Below are 20,972 nucleotides of genomic sequence, written 5' to 3' on the forward strand. Positions count from 1 at the left end.
ATGTTAAACTGAGCTGCTGGGGCAGGGAAGGTGGTCATTAAGGCGTATTTTGGTCTGTCCCATAGGAACATTTATGTGCTCCCAGAATGTCCCTGTGAAGTCACTATAACACCATTCCTGAGGTCACAAAGTCGGCTCAGAGCTTCTTGCTGCTGCTTGTGCTTGTTGTGCAGTTGTAATGCCTTCTTTTGCTCAAGACGTTGATCTGTGCCTGTGTTATCAGAACTGTGCACCACAGAATGGGGTTCCTCTATCCAGGTGCCTGAGGGGAGTTTTTGTTAGGGAAGGAAATGCTGTGTGATTCTGACTATGGCAACCAGCCGACCTTTGGCTCAGGGACCAGACTCATAATCCAACCATGTGAGTGCGCTACAGTTTCCGTATGTCTTCCATAGGGGCTTCTTGTGATAGAGCTTATACTCTGTTTATCTTTTCCATCTCAAAATTGCATTGCTAGTATTTCTAATCTGCCATTGAAGACCTTGAGAAAACCCATGCTGTGGAAGGTGAGGATGAGTTGTGAACAGAGCAGAACATGAGGTCTGAATGCTTTTGGGAAAGGGTCTCTGGTATTCTTGGACAGTTCTTTGCACTCACATTGGTATTCTCATATCTAATCAGGGATTTACTGTTGTGATGGTAGTGAAAAGCACATCTTGGATGGACGGTGAGGAGAGAACAAGGAAGAGAATGTTTGGGAGTACCCCTCAGTTTCAGCCTAACCTCATCCAATTTAACCACCTTGAGAACCTTCCTGCTTGCTTTGGGTTGAGAATGTCCCTCCTCATCCTCCTGCTGCCCCTCCTTCACCTGGCATGGTCAGACTTATTCCTGGAGACTAGTGTTGCTTCTTAAGTGTCTGGATAGGCTTTCTGTTAAGGAGTGCATTGCTGTGTGAATACAGGATCTGGTTTCACAGGGCTGACCTTTGGCACAGGGACCAGACTTTCTGTACAACCACGTGAGTGTGCATCTACCAAAAAACTTCTATAGGTGCTTTGCCAAACTGATGTAGTTTCATGTTCCGCCTTTTCATTTCATGTTTGGTGTGCAGAAAGGCATTCCAGGCACCACAGGCTTCGAGAATGCCCTCACTGCGAAAATTACAGATGAGCTGGGAGCAGAGCTGAGCTGTAGGAGGGAATGCGTTTAGTAAAGGGTCATCTGTGCTCTCGATCTGAGCTGAGTTTCGCTGGTATTCTCACAGCCTCTCAGGGATTTGCCTTTGTGATGGTAGCCGCAGGGATAGCAAGAGTGGCCTGAACTGGGAGAGGTGGAGAAGAATGTTTGGGAGTGCACCTCAGGTACAGTCTCAGCCTCATCCCATACAACCAGCATGGGAACTTCCACTCTTGCTTTGGGATAAGAGGGACCCCATTAACATTCTGCAGCCTCTCCATGACAGCATGGCCAGAATAAGCCCTGGGGACCAGTGTTCATTTTCAACTGGCTGCTTGTTTTTTATTATTAAGGAAAGCAGGGCATGGTGCAGTCAGTTGTTACAGACACACACAGTAAGCAGTAGGTCCAGGGGAAACTGTCAGTCTGTGATGTTGCTGATCCAAGTCGCTGTTGAATTCCTGTGGCCTTCCCAGAGCTCAGGTCAGCTGTGTTCTTCTCTCCAACTTAAACTACTCCTCCTCTACTCAGCAGTCCATGACTGTTTTATCAGGAGAGTGCATCACAGAATGGGGTCTGGTGCTGCCCCCAACGTAGGGTTTTTGTTAGGAAAGGAAACAGTGTGTGATTCTGGCACCTACACTGGCAAGCTGACCTTTGGCTCAGGGACCAGACTTTCTGTACAACCATGTGAGTGTGTAGCTTCCAAAGGTCTACAATAAGTGCTTCTTGCAGTTGATGTACATTAGTGTTCCTCCTTTTTATTACATGCTTGCAGAGGTAGAACCCTTCTCTGCTACTGCAGGTTCTGGAAATGCAATTCATGTCATATTGAGGGACTTGTTAACTAGAGCCGAGATAGAGGTCAGAATGCTTTTGGGAAGGGGTCGTGAGCACTCTTGATCTATGCTGTGTCACGCTGGAATTCTCACATCTGGTCAGGTATTTGCCTTTGCGATGGCAGTCCCTGGGAGAGCATGGATGGGCAGGGATGAGAGGAGGAGTAGTAGAAAGTTTGGTGGTGCCTCTGAGTTGCAGCTCCAGCCTTATCCCATATGACTAGCACGGTAACTTCCACTCTTGTATTGGGATGGGAAGGTCCCTGCTCATTTTCTGCAGCCCCTCAGTGACACGGCATGGTCAGAGTAATCCTTGGGGACCAGAGATGATGTTAAATGGGCTAAATGTTGTTCTTGTTAAAGAAAGTACTGTAGTGTGAATAGAGGATCCAGTTATGCTGGCATTAGACTTGGCTCAGGGACCAGACTCTCTGTCCAGTCATGTGGGTGCATAGCTTCCATAGGCCTACCATACGTGCCTTTTCCAATAGTCTTAGTTTTATGTTTGGTCAGTCTCAAAGGAACCTTTTTGTGCTCCCAGAAGGTCCCTGTGAAGCCACTAGCACTGCATTCCTGATGCCACACTGTCTGTTCAGACCTCTCTGCTTCTGCTTGTGCTTGTTTTTGTGCAGCAGTAAAGCCTCATCCTGCTCAAGACATTGATTTGCATCAGTTTTATCAGGAATGTGCACCACAGAATGAGGACAAGTCAGGTGCTGCTTCCCAGCTGCCTGAGGGGCATTTTTGTTAGGGAAGGAAATGCTGTGTGTTTCTAGCTATGGTGACAAACTAACCTTTGGCTCAGGGACCAGACTCATTGTCCAGCCACGTGAGTGCTCTGCAGCTTTTCTACATCTCCTATAAGTGCTCATTGTGATTTATGTAGGTTTGTGTTCCTCTTTTCTATCACATATTTGCAGAGCTAAACTTTCTTTCTCTGCTGTTGAAGGCTCTGACAGCATCCTCACTGTAGGTGTTAAGGATATATTTTGAGCAGAGCTGAACTGGAGGTCTGAATTCTTTTGTGAAAGAGTCACTTTTGTACTTGGATATTTCTCTGCTGTCACACGGTTATTCTCATTAATTGTCAGGTATTTCCCTTTGATATAGAAACATAGAGGAAAAATTGTATGGAATCCGAGTTCAGAAGAAGGAAGAGAATGATTGGAAGTGCCCACTTCTGCAGATTAGCCTCATTCCATATTTCCACCCTGATAACTTCCACTCTTGCTTTGGGATCAGAAGGTCCCTCCTCATCCTTCTGCTGCCCCTCCATTACTCAGCAAGGTCAGATCAATCCCTGGGAACCTGTGTTGGTTCTCAAGTGTCTTAATAGGCTTTTTGTTAAGGAAAGCAATGCTGTGTGAATACAGGATCTGGCAGAGAGCTGAAGTTTGGCACAGGAACCAGACTCTCCATCCGACCCTGTGAGTGCACAGCATCCATAGGTCTTCCATCGGAGTCTTTTGCAACAGATGTAATTTTGTGTTTCACCATTGGATTTAAACACAACTGGGCTAAAATCTTGCTTCTGCCATTGCAGGCACTGAGAGTGCCCTCAGTGCTGTAGTTCACGTGTTTCTGTGTGGTGGGAGCAGTGCTGAACTGCAGGTCTCTGTGCTTTAGGGAAAGGGTACCTGAATACTGTGGGGATTGGACTTGGCCAGTCACACAGCGGTCTGCCTTCTTATGGGGACAGGAGAAGGTTTGTGCAAGGGCTGGTGTTGCTGTGAGTGCAGGCTGGAGCAGCTTCACCTTTGGAGCTGGATCAAAGCTTTGTGTAAATCCCAGTGAGTACTGCTGGTTGTATTTTGCATCCTCACATGGAAATTCAGAATTACCCAAGGCAATAATGTTATTTTGTACATTTGGGGACTTTTTCAGCATGTCAACATGCACAGTCCCACTGGTTATGGCAAATGAGGTAGAGGGTGGGGTGAGAAGTAATGGAACAAATGGGAGAATATTTTCAACGGAAGTTCAGAGATGATTGACTGTATATGTGAATGGACACAGACTTTGAGCAGCATGTCTAGGGATATGGTTTGATTGAAACACTGATACAGGTCTCAGAGTATAATGGCCTTGGCCTTTCCAGAGCTGACTTCATCTGTGTTCCTCTTTCCCAACTTCACCTTGTCTTTCTCAAGACGTAAGTCAACACCTGTTCTATCAGGGGTGTATACAATGTAATGGAGATGTGTGTTGCTTCCCAGACGCCTGGAGGAACTTTCTGTTAGGGTCAGAAATGCTGTGTCATTCTAACTATGACTCCAAGCTGACTTTTGGCTCGGGGACCAGACTGTGTCCCACCATGTGAGTGTGTAGCTCCCAAAGGTCTTCCAGAGGTAATTCTTTCCATAGATGTAGTTTGGTGTTCCACCTTTTGATTTCATGTTTGCCGAGCTGAAAGCACTTCCTGGTCATTCCAGGTTCCAAGAATGCCCTTGGTGCTGCAGTTATCTTGGTTTTAGGTAGTGGGAGTAGAGCTGAACTGGAGGTTAGCATGCTTTTGGGACTAGGTTACCTTTGAACATGGAGTGTGCTTTGAGACACTGATTTTCTGAAACTTGTGAGGACTTCACCATTGTGATGGCAACCTAGGGGACAGCATGGATAGATAGGGAAGAAAAGGAGAAGTCTTGCTGGGATGGGGGTCAGCCAATCTCACTAAGGGCTTCCTTATTATGGGCAGAGGAGTGCGTTTGTGTAAGGGGTTGTGTTGTTGTGAGTGATAGCTTAAGCAGGCTCACCTTTGGAGCTGGAACAAAGCTTTGTGTAAAGCCTTGTGAGTACTGTTGGTGATGTTTTGTAGCCTTGCATGTTAATGCAGAAATATCCAAGACATTTCGTTAGTACACACATTACGGACAGCATGCACAGCCCTTTGTCTTCTGTCTGGTTATAACGAAGGAGCTGCAGGATGATTTGGGAAGAAGGGGTGACAGAGCTGAAGTTTCTGGACATGGGAGAGTCTATTTACAAAGGATGGTCAGAGGTGGTTAATTGAAGTCATGAATTAGAGCGGGTATGAGCCAAGTTTTGGGTTTTTGAGGCAGCAGGAAACACTGTGGGTATAATGCAGCAGGTGGAAAGATGACATTTGGTGAAGGAACGTTGTTGATTGTAAAGCTCTGTGAGTACAAGCACTGAGTCCATGCTGGCACTTTGCAGCCTATGTGGCTACCTTTGTGCTTTCTTTCCCTATGGCTTTTCCTTTTTTTCACAAGCTAAAGTAAATTAAGGGCTTCTACAGGCATACTCTTTTAATTGGTAAAAATCTGTCCGTATGGACTGGCCCAGAAAATGGTGATGGATCAAATCAAATTGGCTGCAATAGGTAGTGCTCCCCAGACATCAGTACTGGGGCTTTTCCTGTTTAATATCTTCACTGATATCTGGACCAAGGGATTGAATGCGCCCTCACTGAGTTTTCAGGTGGCACAAAGTTGGGGTAGGAAGCCTTGGGGTTGGAAGTCTCTACAAAGGGGTCAGAATAGGCTGGATGGATGGGATGAGGCCAGTTGTATCATGTTCAACATGACCAAGTGCCAGGTCCTGTGTTTTGTTCACAACTCCATGAATCACTGCAGGCTTGGTGCAGTGTGGCTGGAAACTGCATAAAGGATCTGGAGGTGTTAGTCCAAGGACAGCTGAACTTACACCAGTAGAGTACCCAAGTGTATGAGAAACACTGTAGCCAGGAGGAGCTGGGAAGTCATCTTCCCTTCATACCCAGCTCTGATGAGGCTGTGCCTTGAATATTGTTATATTGTTGTTGTTCGCCCCTTATTAGAGAAGATATTGAGGCCCTAGAGCACGTCCAGAGAAGTTTCATGCTTTGAAACTAGTGAGGAGTCTGGAGCACAAGTGAGGATTGGCTGAGGGAACTGGGATTGCTGAGTCTGGAGGAGGCTCTGAGGAGATTGCCCGATTGCCCACTACAGCTACCTGAAAGAAGTTTGTGGTGAGGTGGTGTACAGTTCTACTCATACGTACCTAGTGCTAGGGGTCTAAAGCTTCATGTTGTGCCTGGAGAGGTTCAGGTTGAATAACAGAAAAAAATCCACTCAGAAAGAGTAGTGATTCATTGGAATTGGTTGCTCAAAAAGTGTTCTGCCCTTCCTGGCCTTAGCACTGCTGGGCTTATCCTTGAGGGCTGGTGCTGCTTCTCAAGATGGTGGATGGGCTTTTTGTTGTGGGAGGAAATGCTGTGTGATTATAGCTCTGTGTATGGCAAAGTGACCTTTGGTTTGGGGACCAGTCTGTCTGTCCAGCCAAGTGAGTGTTCAGTTTTTCTGTGTTTCCTTTGTCATATTCCTTATGTATCCACTGGAGCACCCTGTAGATGTCTCTGTGGCATCTGTATCACTGTACAGAGGTAGAGGACAAAACAGGTGCTATTTCATTTTATGTAGATGATGTAGCCATCAGAGGACCCTCTGGGAAAATGACCTTGCATGGAATCCCTACACATGTTAGAGATCACCACTGAAATGTGGCCTTGTCCTTAGAAATGTTTCTATGAGGTGGACTTATGCTGTTGAGAGAAAGATGCTGTGAACATCGCTCTCCTGGTTGCTGACAGTCTGTGAGTGAGCAGGAAAGGTATTGTTTAGGGCAGACGAACAGGTAGATCAACTTATGCCAGTGCCTGTATGTGGCTATGAAAGGTGATGGGGTATGCAAAATGGGCTTTTGTTCTGTTTCTTACTTTTTTCCCTTTCAGCTATCTCAGGTAAGGCCCAGAATTTGCTTGGTGCAACTCTTTCCATTTAGTTAAGCTAGATAGCTTTCAGTATGTAGGGCTGTTTTTCTGAGTATAAATGGAGTGAAAAGTGCACCACAGTTGCTTTCAGCCTAGAGAAGTGTCGGCAGTGAAAAAGGGCACCTTATGTGGGTGAGCAGACAGCCAGAAGTGGGAGGTGGACGCCCAATAAAGTCAAGCAAGTCTACCATTAGTCCAGCCTTCAGAAAGGCAGACTGTTTCCACCTGAGTGTGAGCATTCCACGTGCCCAGGGTTTAAGCAAGGAGGATACCAGTACATCTCCAGTGCTGGTTTCACCAAGCCCTCCAAGTTTCTGTCAACTGCTGTGCTGTTGTGACAGCACCCTCAAATTCACCATTGGCTCTGCATCTAAAGTCACCATCTTGCCAGTTAGGAGAGTTAATGGTACAATCTCACCTCGCAGTCATGCTCTGTGGCATTGCTCTAGCAATAACATAGGAGTGAAAATGCAACCTGAGCCCTCACGGAATGCTTGTTCTGTTGCTAAATTATAAAGTAGATGGCAAGAGAACTACATTTCGTTTTGCTTAACAGCACAAGTCCAAGCTTTTTTGAGACTCTGATTGAAAACCAGAGCCAGTGAATGGCTGGCATTCTCAAAGGAACCCCATTCAGATGAACAAGAGTATCTGAAACATTGTTTGGGAAACAGATTCCACTGTGTTCCAAGTAATTACACTGTCTTTGAGCATGCTGTTACAGAGCTTTGCAGCAGCTCTTTGTGCAAGGCCATGCACAAGGCTGACAGAAATATTTTTGTAATGAAATGTGTTGGAGTGTGTACAGTGCAGACAAAGTCACATTTGGAAAGGGAACTTGGCTTTCAGTTGTAGCTGGTAAGTACCCAAGTACACTGGAAACTAGAATTTGTGTCATTTTTTCTCTCCATACTTTTTGTTTAGTGGAGATAAACTTGTGAGCTGAACTGTGAAATTCTCTAGAAGCTCTTAGAAAATGATTGCAGGCATGTGCCCCGTTGCCATGGCCTCCTCTGCAGTATTTCACAGTGTTTAAGTTAATAGAAAAAGAGGGCTTCTCTCTTTATTCTAAACTTAGATAGCAGTATGTGGTGGAGATAATGGCATTCCAGATAAATTTGGAAACCTGGTCCTGTTGAAGCTCAAGTGGATTTTGGAGCCTGCAGTGGTGCAGAAGGGGTGGCATTTTCAGAACATGTCCTGCAGAGCTATGTGCCTTGCAGCTTCTGTGTCTGAAAAATGCTGGGGTACTTTCTGTTAAGCAGTGAATAAGCTTTCTACATTTAAACTGAGTGGTTGAGTTTTCCTTTTCTTGTTATGTATGAAGTTTTAGGTGTCTGCATATCACAGAATTTTAAATTTCATTTTCCAGTGATCCAAAATCACTTGAATTCTTTGGAGGTGATTTGGCTTCCTTAGTATCCTTGATGCTACTTCTGCAGGGCTTGCTGCAGATCCTGGTCCTGCCCATCTCTCTGGATAAATTCATTGCCAGTTCGTACACCTCATATTTCAGGACAACCAACACGTTGACCCCAACAGAGGGGCTGCTATGTTTGCTACCTCCTTGGCCATGGTGCGAGTGCTGGTGTGGGGAAGGTGGTGTTTGGCAGGAAGGGTTGAGTTAACCCCGAGACCTGGTGAGCAGTGTAACATCTAGAATAATCAGTAATTTAGATTTTCAGTACTGATCTGAGCACTGAGCTTGAGAGACCTACATTAATTTTTAAGCAGTAGAATATTTGAAGAGTCAAGGACCAAATTCTCAGACTTGGAAATTCAAATTAAAAAAAAAAAATAATGCCTAAAGGATATAGAATATAGTTTGCTTTCTTTAAAATGTAGGGTTGTACTGTTGTTTATTTTTCCTATGTCTTCAGGCCATTATTGCATGAGAGCAGTACTGTAGTGTAGCGGATTCTAGATGTACTTGAAGCGTCGCCTTGCTTCTCCAACCATTATTTGAAAATCTCTACATGCAGAACATGTGATAGAGAAACAATAGCTAGATTAGACATTTAAATTCTCATATCACTGTCTTTGCATGAAGGTACTACTTTGTACCAGAAGAGGTTTAGACTAGATATAAGAAGGAACTTTTTATGTCAGAGTGGTCAAGCACTGGAATGGCTGCCCAGGGAGGTGGTGGAGTCGCTGTCCCTGGCAGTGTTCAAGTAGTGACTGGATAAGGAGCTACAAGAGATGGTTTAGTGGTTTGCTGTAGCTTGTGATTCTATGATTCTGTATTTCATGTTTAAATTTCCTGAGATAGATCAGACAAGCTGAATTTTTGCTTGTGTATGTGATGGCTTCAAGGACAGTTTTTGTTGGCTTGTTTTTCATTGTGTGAACGCTGGCTATAAAGTCATCTTTGGTAAAGGGACAAAGCTTATTGTGAAACCAAGTAAGAACCAAGTTTATATGTGCTTCTGTTTTTTATTGTGGATTTAGATTTGAATAGCAGAGTGGCTTTTAGGATTGTGACTTGGTAGCGAAAGGAATTGGCTAGTTGAAAGGTGTAGTCCTGATTTAAACTGCTGTCTTTGCTCTTGCATTATCTACCCATTTGATGTATCATGGAAAAAAGCTGTGGAGGGAAAAGTGGACTGACAGGAAGATCGTCTTCATCAGTTATTCTGACCCTAAACTATGGTCATGTTTTTGTTCCCATCCTTTCCTAGACCAACAAGGCTTTGTGATGAAGCTATTGTACCATGTCTGACAGCACAGTCAACAGTTGGTTTTGCTTCAGCAGGGATCATAAGCAGCTTCATTACTAAATGTCTGTTGGTACAGTTCAAAAAGTTCCTATCCTTTATTGGTTGTGGTAGGGAACATTGCCACCAAGGATGAGGAAAAGGTGGGGATACTCAATGTCTTCTTTATTTCTGAGTCAGAGTAGTTATCCTCAGGGTACTCATCCCTGTGAGATGGGAGGCAGGGATGGTGAGCAGAATACACCCCTCACAATTCTGAAAGAGCATGCAAAGATTTTTGCTATGCCAGACAGCACTGTGTGTCCATGAATACCTACCAGCTTACCTATGGAGACGGAACCACACTTGTGGTAAAACCAAGTAAGATTTCTGAGACTTTGAGTTGTTTGGTGGAAAAAATCCAGCCCACAAAAAATAAAGCGAAAGCTTGCTAAAAGAGTAACAAAATGCAGTTCAGATGCAGGTTGTAGCCAAAAGAATTACAGGGATTTCATTCTTACTGTAGTATTTGCTACACATTGTAGGACAGAGATCTTCCTCAGTGAAATTAGTTAAATTTCACAAGCTGTGGAGCTTCCCTATAGGGGAACACTCAAAATCCAGCAACATAGGTGCATGCAAGTACTTCCACATAACTGCGTAGGCAATCTTTGTGTCATGGTATTTCTTCTGGAAATTAAAAACAAAACAAAACACTTATATGTGGAGTTGGAGACAACTTTTTAGCTTACAGAATCACAGAACGACCCGGGTTGGAAGGGACCTCAAGGATCATGAAGCTCCAACCCCCCTGCCTGGCAGGGCCACCGAACTTCCATGTTTACTAGATCAGGTTGCCCAGCTTAGGTAAATACTGAACTATAGGTATGCTTAGTTTGCAGAATATTCACAGAAGACTCTTTAGTATATTCTTTCACTTCATCTGAAATAAAATTAGGAATAAGAAAATTGGTCCCTAAATGTAACCTAGCAGAGACTTCCTTTTAGCTGCTTGAATTTGGAAGCATATAATAATGGCGAAAGAAATTTTATATCATTTGAAAAATGTGCATGTGTTCTCATACCTAACAAACTTTAATGGGCATTTTAATCACAAACCTCATGTTAATTTTTCATTACTTCAATTAAGCAAATTTTCAGTAGTCCTGTAGATTCATCAGGGAATTTCTGAAACTGGAGAAGAACTATTTAAGAAAAGCAAAGTTGTTCAGGAAGGTTGTCAAAATGCTTTCTTTTTCCTATTGGAAGAGAGTGAAAACAATTAAAAATTCTTCCCCTATGTCTTCTGTGTCTTAGATCTTATCTCTACTTTGTTAGAAATCCAGTCCCACTTTCTTTTTGGGATGGAGAGCACAATTAATTATGATCTAGGTTTTGCAGAAAGAAGGAGAGAGAGGTGTCACTAGTGACTGGATTTCATTCACATATTAACTGATGATTTAATTATGATCTCATTCTGCGTTTAATTTGCAACGGGGACCTCTTGTTCTTTAAGGAAGGATTCAGCTTGATGTTAGCCAGTGAGTGAGATTTTGATGTTCTTTGCCCCAATATTCATTGTCGTGTATTTTTCCAGCTACATAGAAAACGGCATATAGAACTTTCACTATATTTAGCCCACTTTTGATGTGCAAAACTATATAGCCCCACAAACTGGGAGCATGTTGGTTTGTTATGTTATTTATTGTGTTATTGTGTTATTGTGTTATTTTTACTTTTGTTGTTTCTGGCTCTTGGTAATGGAAAATGGACTCTTAATTGCACTGAAATTTCTTATTTGTGTGTGTGTAGTTGTGTACACATTAGAGTTCAGCCCAAGGTGCTGTGGAAGACCTGGTTCTGGAGAGAATGAAGGGGAGATTTCTATTGTGTCCTGAAAGGCTGTGTAGAATTCAGGGCAAGATCCAAGCCCATGCTTAGTAGTGGCACCCATCTTTGTGTGAAACCTAGAAGGTGTTAAATAGTACAGTGTAAAGTGCAGCCTGGAAGAGGATGATGGACAACACAAGTGAATGGAGCAGAAAGGCAATACAGACTGGTCAGACTCAACAGCAGCAGTCAGAAGGCTGCTAAACACTCTCTGGAAGGCTATGTATGCATACACTAACTGACACACAGAGGAAAGAGTAAGCAGATGTCTGATTAGACTATGGGCAAAGGCCAGAACAGTGAGTATCACCAATGTTTAGGCAGACAGAGAAATGAGTCTAACATGTTAATTTCACTGCATGTGTTGAGGAGATGGCAGTAACTTGCCTTCCTTAGAGTATTTCAGTAAGCATCTTGCATTGCTATGTGTACAAAGCAGCATATGAGCACAAAAAGGCACCATTTTGCAAAGCGTGGTGTCACAGTGTAATACTGGGGGTTACGGCAAACTCGAATTTGGAACTGGAACGAAACTTACGGTTTCTCTGGGTATGTCTGAATTCTCAGATATGATTTCTCTTGAAAATACTTGTGCTACTTTAGAACTTACTTTGCCTTTTTATTTGCTTTACAGTATAGTGGAAATGGGACTATAAATTTTCAGCTTGTGTAAAAGTGCCTAAAATGACTGTATATATATTTTCCCCTCCCTATTCTTGATGATGCCCAAATCAGACAGTTAAAATATTCAAGATCAATTTTCTTGAGAAGTTGAAAAGAGATGACTGTTCCTGGACTAAAAGTCCAGGCAAACAAAACTACATGGAGAATAGGCAAAGGGAAATGGGAAAGTCAGCACTGGCGAGCAAAATCCAGAGTGGTGAGAATTGTCCCATAAAGTTGTAGTATAAAGTGTAGTAAAGTGTAGTAAAGTTGTAGTATAAAGTTGTAGTATAAAGTGTAGTCTAAAGTGTAGACTTTTCTGATATGTGGATGCTAATACTTTAAGAGGATCTTCAATGTATGTTGATGCAAAGTAGAAGCACATAATGAGGTTTTACTTTGGAGATCGTGAATGAAGCTGTAATGATAGGGCTGGGTTTCTACCATAATGTGAAGTGCAAATAATTGAAGATCAAGGAGCAAATTTGTCTTTGAGATTGTGTCATGGTTGCCAAACCGTGGCAGAATTATACCAAGTTTGTAGTCACAGCCAATTAGTGAGGAGTACTGTGAGGTTACCTAAGCCCTCAACATCCACATGAGCAGTAGAAGTTGTAAGAGATTACAACTTTTGCACCTTTGTCTCTCTTGTAATTGCATGAGAATTTGGGGTGTGAAAGGCCTTAAAAGCTACGAGTAAATTATTTCTGTGGAAATATGATAAATAGTTGGTCTGGAAAAATACATGAAAAAAATAGTGGTTTTGGTAGTTGCTGCCACAAAGTGGACACCCAAAGTAATTTTAAAGACTTGGAGAGCACTTACGACCTCTATGTGTTCTTAGGTGGTGATTGAACATGATGATGTATGGACAACCTCCAGCTCAAAATTCACAGAAATTTAGAGTGGGCTGTAGGGGAAGAGCGCAGTCTCCTCTTGCATGAGTGCTCTGTTTCTTATATTCTTTCTTAAGTAACTTGTAATCTGATATCCATGGGCTGTGGCATGATGTTAATACAGTTTGACATAGAAATGCCTTTGGATCATTTGACAAAGCTCCTGTTTTAGCAAGTGTAGTTAATTTTCCAAACATACAGTATACGGGTCTTTTTGCCCATACGCATTCCCCTGATGAATTTCAATGTTTTTTGATGAAATCTGAAAAAAGTAGATGTTCTTCTGTTGTGTGAAACTTCTTGGAGAAGGGAAAGAAAGGAAGGCAGATACAGTGAGACCAACCTTTTTCTTTTTTCTTTTTGTAAATGTGTCATTTTTTCTAAATTCCTTAATCATTTAATAGAAATGATTTTCTTTTTACTCTGAAAAAGTTATGCTTTCATTTCTTAAAATGGTATATTTAAGATAACTTCAAAGTGATTTTATTCTGAAAGTAAAAATACACAACAATATAAAGAAACAGTCAATTCTGAAAATCTCTGGGAAAAAATCTTATATTTCAAACGATCTCTCTGACCTTGTTGAAAAACATGAGAAAAATAAGATCCTCCAGTTTATATGGAGCTATTAGCAAGCTAAAGTAGGGATGAATCAGAGTTCTTGAATTCATTTGTACGTGTTCTCAGATTGACTTGTTATGGCCGTATCTGTATGCAACTGCAACAGATCTAACTGTGTTCACAATGTAAAAACTAGGATTTTCTTGAATGCATACCAAAACCTCAATGATTTTTGGCAGAATAAGCAATGGTCTCCCTGTTAAAAAAAAAGCCAAATAAATAGAATTTTATTTATTTATTTATTTATTATTATTATTATTATTATTATTTTTTAATCACTCTTGTCTAATCCAGATAGCAAATCCAAGAAAATGGGATGATGGGGTTTATACTATTCCATCAGACCCTGTGAGCTGTGAGTTAAAAGTAGATACACTAAATTTTGAGAGATTCATCTGGCTGGCAGTGAGGTTAAGTGAATTAGGAATGAGGTGAAGGACAGATTTGTGATGCAGGTGGTTTTTGTGGAAACAAAACATAAATACAGGGGGAATGTTAAAGAGGAAGAGCTTGAAAGTTTGAAAAACATAGAATATGACAGTGCTTCAAAATGAAAATGTGAATAAAGGATGGATAGAAAATCCTAGATAGACCGTTCTGTCATGGCCAAAGGTTCCATTCAGTACCTCTCTGGATAGTGTAGAGGCCTGTGTTATTGTGTGACTATGGAAATAGTTACAAACTCATATTTGGATCTGGGACAAGACTTCTGTTTCTGCCAGGTACATACATCTTAACTTTTTGCCTAATTTGCAAGCTTGTTGAGGATACACATTAAGATCTGGGAAGGTGCTTCAGTAACCTGAGGTGTCATGCTAACTGGTGGAAGTTATTCCAAGGAAAATATCCAAGCAGTATTTCTTGAGGTATCTGAAGGAAAACGTGCTTACAGTGCTCCTCAGTCAGTTGCATTCCTGCAATAGCTAAGACAAAGACTAATCTTGTTCTTCTGACAAGTCACATGCATTTCTTCTATCCTAAGGGTAAATCCATGTCACTTCCATTGGCCTCAAGCAAAGTCACGGATGATATGTCAGATGAACAAACATTGAAATAAAATAATTGCTATAATATTTAGAAAATATCTACTTGTGGTACTATCACCATTTTATCTTTACTTGCAGGAGAACGCACCAAGGTATAATATACTCATTTCTTTTTAAATTGTTAGTGTCGGAATGGGAACTGGACTATCTTCTGTCATGTTGGACAGTAGTGGTATTATCCACAGATACTGCAAGTGGATTCTGTATATGACTGGGACATTAATCCAGAATTACCAAGCTGTCAAAGCCACAAGTCCATCCTGAATCCTTAGTTCTGCTACTGCTTTACTGAGTGAGAGTGTAGGAACCTTGAGGTGCAAAGTCTCAGATCTGGATAGGATATCAATGTGCCACTGAAACCTGAAAGGAGATAAATATAAGCAAAGTCAAAGGTTTCCTGGTACATATGAATTATGGGGGTGGAGAGGATGCAAGCTGACATTATCAAAAGGAGCTCTGCTGATGATTAATCCAGTAGTAAGTAATAAACAATGAAATGTTAAGGAAAAAAGTTGGACTGATGAGAAGTGTTCTTAACCACATGGTATTCTGAATTGAATTTTAGGCGATTTTACAGACAAACACAGTTTACTCAAGCATCACTCTCAAAATGTGTAGTACACAGCTGTAACCAAGGAAGGAATGATATATTATTTTTTTCATCTCCCTGTTCCTGACTATTTTTCTTGTAGATATCTTTTGTAATTGGACAGTGATTTAAATCAGTGTGTTTTGCCACCGCTCCCTTAAGTTACTTCCTGCTCTCGAATGCCTGTTGGTTTGACTGTCAGTATGAGTTTGGAAAACGTGCCTATGTTTTTGCAGAGATTGGCATCAGTGTGCCAATCAGGGATATGCAGAGCTGGTATTTGGAGCTGGAACTCAACTTCTTGTTACCCCGAGTAAGTTTAAACTTTTCATATAATATTAGCACCAGGATTGGTAGTTACTTGTTCTTTAGGTAGGTGGACTAGGGGAGCATTTTCCTCCACTGAAAAAAATATGTTGAAATAGAGATGCTGTGTTGAAAGCCAAGAAATGCTTGTATATGGTGCGCCAATGACTCACTACAGAAAAGAACAGCTAGATAAGGTGGTTGTGTTTCTTGTGGGTCCCTATTGCTAAACAGTTTACCAGTGCTTAGCAGTCATAGTGCGGTGTGGTCAGGCATGCCGTGTGCTAGGAGCATCCATGCTATATAACTATATAACAGATTGAATGTGTGTGTTGAGTTTTTGGTTATTAGCACTTCATATTTGATTTATCCATCTTTAAAATAACAGTTATATGATGTTTTGGAGACATTCAGCCTAATGACCTTAAGAATGGCTTTTCTAACTCTTAGCCTAAGAATATATCAAGATTTTTTTGTTTTAATATCTGAAAGTGAAGTCCATATTTGTTTAAAGTAATGTTAGAATGTGAGCAGTTAGGAATTAGCAAATTTGCATTTGAAATTTTTTGTGATGCTTTTTAAGCCTTTTTCCTTTCCTTGATAAAATTTTAAAAGGCTGTAGAAACCTGTAAAGATGGAAAGAAGTTTCAAATAACTTTGTGTCTAGTAGACAGCTTTCCTATATACTTTGGATGAGAAGACACTGAAATATGCAGCTACTAGGCAACAGTTGGTTGCAAAGTCTTATTGTTGAGTGAGAAGGATATAGTACATATGTAAGAGGAACTAGATTTAAAGTCAGCTCAGGTGCTTGAGATCTGGAAATGGACGTGGTATGAAAACAGGAGCAGTAACTGCTAATTAGTGTTTCTAAATACAGCTACCTTTATGGAGAATGAACATGCTCTCTAGATGAAGAAGGGAAGAAAGGAGGATGAAAGAAAACGAAGCCAGGGTTATTTCTCAACAGTGTGATGGTGAAGATGCATCAGGGATCCCAGGAATACTGGGAAATTAGATAACATCATTGGTTTCCTAGATTAGTGACATTGGCATGTCATTGACCTTAATTTAGATTCTTGTCAGACAGTATGAAGACTCGTGATGTCATTCTGAAAAGGAAAATGTTAGCCTGGAATAACTTTATTGCACAAACACCAGAAGCTGTATTTTCTTTCTACTTAGGAAGGGAAAAAATTAGACCCTTCTGGGTTCATGTTTAAGTCGTAGTCTCACAATGGATAAGGAAGAAATTTCCCAAGTGACTTAAGCTATGTCATTTGTAATGATTTGAACTCAGATGTTTAGGATACTGGAGCTACAAGAGTAATTTTTGGAAATTACACAATGCTGTCATAATCCCAAGTGAGTTATGTGATTACAAGTGCCCCTTAGATAGACTGGTCAGTGAAAGGTATCATTTCATTGCGAAAAACACATCTATATCTGAGGCGATACCACAAATATAAAATCAAAGGTTCTTCCGACAACTATTGACAAAAAAACTATTTTCTTCCACCTGTGTGGAATTTCAGGATTAATTATTTGAATACATTTATTCTTGCTCACTATACATTATTTATTTATTTATTTATCACTATTCATTTATTTATTGGCTGAATGGATAGTTGATCTCAGTTCAAGAAGTTTATTGTTTTGAGTTGAAATTATTTATTTCCCCCTATAAATGAAATATCTGGTGTAAAAATACTGGAAGCTGTTTCTGATAGTTAAAAACTATGCTGGTTTTGGAAGAAAAAGCCTACACAAATGATTTATGAGAATGACAGCTCTCAGAAAGACAGTGGTCTGCCTCCTTGAGCCTCTTTGTTTCCAGAGACAGTTATTGCACAAATGGTTAAACTCTAAATGTTCGGAGAACTCAATTACACTAATTCTAGTCTGACTAGAGACAGAGAGATTCTGCTTTTGTGGGAATGGATAATGAGATAATTTTCTATAGAATACTAGTTGTGTGTTAAATCAGTCCAGCTTTCTGTTTGGGGAAAAGAAAGACATAAATCTTTGATGCTGAAACAGACTCAAACTGATGTCTCAATGAACTCTACTGATTTCTGCAGTTGGCTTTCATTGTCGAATGGTCAGGGATGGCATTTAGATAGCTCCTCTTCATCCACCTGGAAGACACCCTTCAATAATGATGCAGTTAGGCACTGTGGAGATTAGAGCATCCTTATTTACTTCTCCAACTTTTGTGACAATAAAGGTCATAGATACCAACACAGCTACTCCAACACATCCACCAACTCATTAAGACAGAATAACAGGAAACATATTTGACAGTGCTGGTATTTACCAAGTCCGCTATCTGCAGTCTTTCAAAACAGCATGCAAATGTGCAAAGAACAAACTGGAAAATGCCTCTAGTGACAGAACAAAGTCAGCAACCACTCAGAGCAAGAATGAGAAACGAGTATTTTGCAAAGCTGGTGGTGTTGAAGCTGCCTGCAAAAACAAACACGTTTTTAAAATCTGCACAAGATAAAAGCATTGCAGAGGCTTGGGGAATAAAGAAACAACAGACAACAAATTAATTTAGAGAGAGTTGAATTTGCAGCTCTTCTGATAGCAGAACACTTGCTGTGCAAGGGAAGAACAGATCTACCTATTTCTCTCTCTTTTATTTATTTATTTTTGTATCCTTGTACTCCGTGTTAATGACACAAACTGGTTCATTTGTGTTTCTTTTTTTTGCTGTTGTTTGCTTTTTAAATGGGGTTTGCCATCCAGGTCCCTTCCACTCCCTAATAATAAATTGTACCATCAGTCGGTAAAACATAATGAAACGTTTATTTATTTAATTCCCTAAATGGAAACACATTTTGCTACTTTGCAGGGGCTTTCATCTCCTTTTCCCATAGCAACATGGTTAGTTAGACTGGCAGTAAACGTGGACATGTTTAAGATCTGGCATTATAACCAGTGTTCTTAAAGACAACTGGTGGAAGTGGAATGTGAATATCAGTGGTGCATTTGACGTTGCATCTGCAGAAAGCAGAGAATGACCCTGGGCCGATCTGTCCTCCACTGATTATGGCCGTGAAACAGGAAGAGAGTGGTCTCTGCCTGTTTTACACATCCCTGAATGCAGTCAGGTCATGATCCTAAAGGAATCCCAGGCTGCAGTGTAGAGCTGAGCAAGCTGTTACAGAGAGGGGTAACCAGGTTAGATGTAGACCTTTAGGCTGTGGGTGGCCTCCTAAGTATCATTTGAGATGCTCTAGGGATCCAGGTCGACCACCTGTGGCTCCCATGCATCATTTGTCAAAGTAAGTTTCATGTAGCTCCTATATAATCTGCTGTGAATGCTTTGGTTCAGAAATGGTGTCCTAGCTCAAGATCCTTATGATCAGACAGGTTCCCATTTGAATCATGGAGGGACATCCATACCTGAAGTGTTAGTGTGTCAAGATTGTCACAGCTAATGTGTGTCACCTAATGTTCTAATCTCACCTAATGCCTCTTCTCCATTTTCAGATATTACTCCATCTCCTTCAGTCTACAAGCTGACCTCTGCAGATGACAAGAATTTGGAAATGTGCCTTATCACAGATTACTCTCCTGAAAAGCTTGATCTTAGCTCAGTTGGTAGTAAGACAGAAACTGTTGTGGAAGTGGCAACATCTGAGAACAAACATGAAGTGAGCTACCTGTCAACCTACTGGGCCAAGAAAGATGAAATGCAGTGTAGTGCCAAGCACGAGGGATTTGGAATACTAGAAGGAGATGATCCTGAAGCAGGTAATGTTGGATGTGTGTTCAGGGCTATACCTGGCCTCTCTACTATTAGTATGAACAGGATTTGTTCACATCACACTGTAAGCAGTGCTGAGCTGTGCTTCCACTCTCTAAAGGAATAGTGTCTCATTGCCTCCACTTTCTTTTGCCTTATTCCTTGGTAGAAACAAGATGAAGAGTCAGTAGGCTGGGACAGTCACAGCAGAGAGATCTCAAAATCACACCATGGGAGATATAAAGCTTGAAAATTCTTTGTCTGATGGGACACTAAAGTTTAATTAGATCTTATTATATGCTTGCGCTGTAAATAGCATATGTGAGTATTTATGGTTTAGTAGCCAGAAACTCAAATTCAGCCCTTCTAGGTAGAAACACCTTTGTGAGCTTCTGAAGAAGTCAATTTCTTATTAATTTAATTTCTTGGTATTATCTGCAGGTGTCAGCACTGTCTGCATTACAGGGATGTCGCCACACTTCAAGACAGGTATGAACAGAGCATTTTACTAGTAAAGCTTGATTTAAGGAAATTCTTCCCAGTTTTTTGCTAATGTCCCCTGTTTGCTGATGTAAGGTACAGATATTTCAGCTTGACTGAATTCCTGCCTGTATTTCAGAAGGGATGTTTTTCTTTTCGGGTGCACACCTAATGAACCAAAAGATAAGGAGGTGGTTTATGCAGTGTGTGTGCACTACAGATACAGCACATGAGAGTAAGCTCTGCAACTTCAAAGGAGCTGAGCCTGCCTCTGCACAGGCTTGGTGTGCAGAATAGCTTTACTCTTGCAAACATGCAGCCTTGCTGGGGGGGCGGGGAGAGGAAGAGGAAAAACAACAGGCAACAATAACAGCAAAGCCTACCAAAAAAACAGTTAGCCAAATGTTTCCAAAACAGTACTTCAAAAAAAAAGTACTCATAAGCAAACTTGGTGGACAGGACCAGATGTTTCGGGGAGAGGTTTTCAAAGAGAAAATGACATTTTGATGACCACATCCTGCTTCTCTAGAATAGATCGGTGTATTTTCAGGTGAAAATGACACTGAAGCTAAGATTTGGGTGTTCAAGAAACGTGTAGATGTGGCATTTAGGGACACGGCTTAGTGAGCAATATTAGTGGTAGGTGAATGGTTAGACTAGATGCTCTTGGAGGTGTTTTCCAACCTTAATGATTCCATGATTAGTAGAACATCTGGGTGGACTCTGTGTTCTTTGGGCAAAATTTGACTTGTTTTTCCTTCTGCCCCTCTTTAAAAATTGGGGGGAGAGGATGGATGGACTCTTCCAACATCCCTTTTTCATAATACACTGTTAATAACAACCAAGTGATTGGCAGTCCTCCTTGCTGTAGGAGGACCTTCAGCTCATACTGGCTGAAAGCCTGGTCCTTGAAGTAGACTCTTGGTGAGTTGGTCCTGTTCACTGCTTCATTACTGCGCTACAAGCTCAGCCATGAAAAGTGGAAAAAGCTTCATTAAGAAGCACTGTTATGTCTGCCTGGAAGTCAGGATGTTACAGTGCTCTTTTGACTTTCATTCCTTTTTACTTCAACAGATGAGAACCTGAACATGCTGACTTTTTCACAACTGGGCCTGAAAATAATTTTATTAAAAGCAATAATTTTTAATGTGCTGATGACGATGCTTATGTGGAAAAAAAATGTAAGTATAGAAAGGGGGTGGTAAGGTGTCTGAGAGCACCTGGGTTAATTCATTATCTATGTTCCTTCTCTATAACTGTTTGTGCAGCTCGGTCATACAGATTTTGCCTGTAAAATCTCTCTAC

The 20,972-nt window shown here is 41.2% G+C and overlaps 1 protein-coding gene across 1 annotated transcript in view; it reads left to right on the plus strand.

Annotated features, from left to right (window-relative positions):
* Positions 1-20,972, plus strand: part of LOC140262391 (T cell receptor alpha chain MC.7.G5-like) — a 172,843-nt gene that overhangs the window by 147,255 nt on the left and 4,616 nt on the right. The window contains exons 4-6 of the mRNA XM_072356706.1: positions 18,932-19,195; positions 19,629-19,676; positions 20,742-20,848. Of these exons, the coding sequence (XP_072212807.1) occupies positions 18,932-19,195; positions 19,629-19,676; positions 20,742-20,848 (419 nt within the window). The remainder of the gene's footprint in view (positions 1-18,931; positions 19,196-19,628; positions 19,677-20,741; positions 20,849-20,972) is intronic.

Source organism: Excalfactoria chinensis, chromosome 24, assembly GCF_039878825.1.
Source record: "Excalfactoria chinensis isolate bCotChi1 chromosome 24, bCotChi1.hap2, whole genome shotgun sequence".
Classification (NCBI taxonomy): Eukaryota; Metazoa; Chordata; class Aves; order Galliformes; family Phasianidae; genus Excalfactoria; species Excalfactoria chinensis.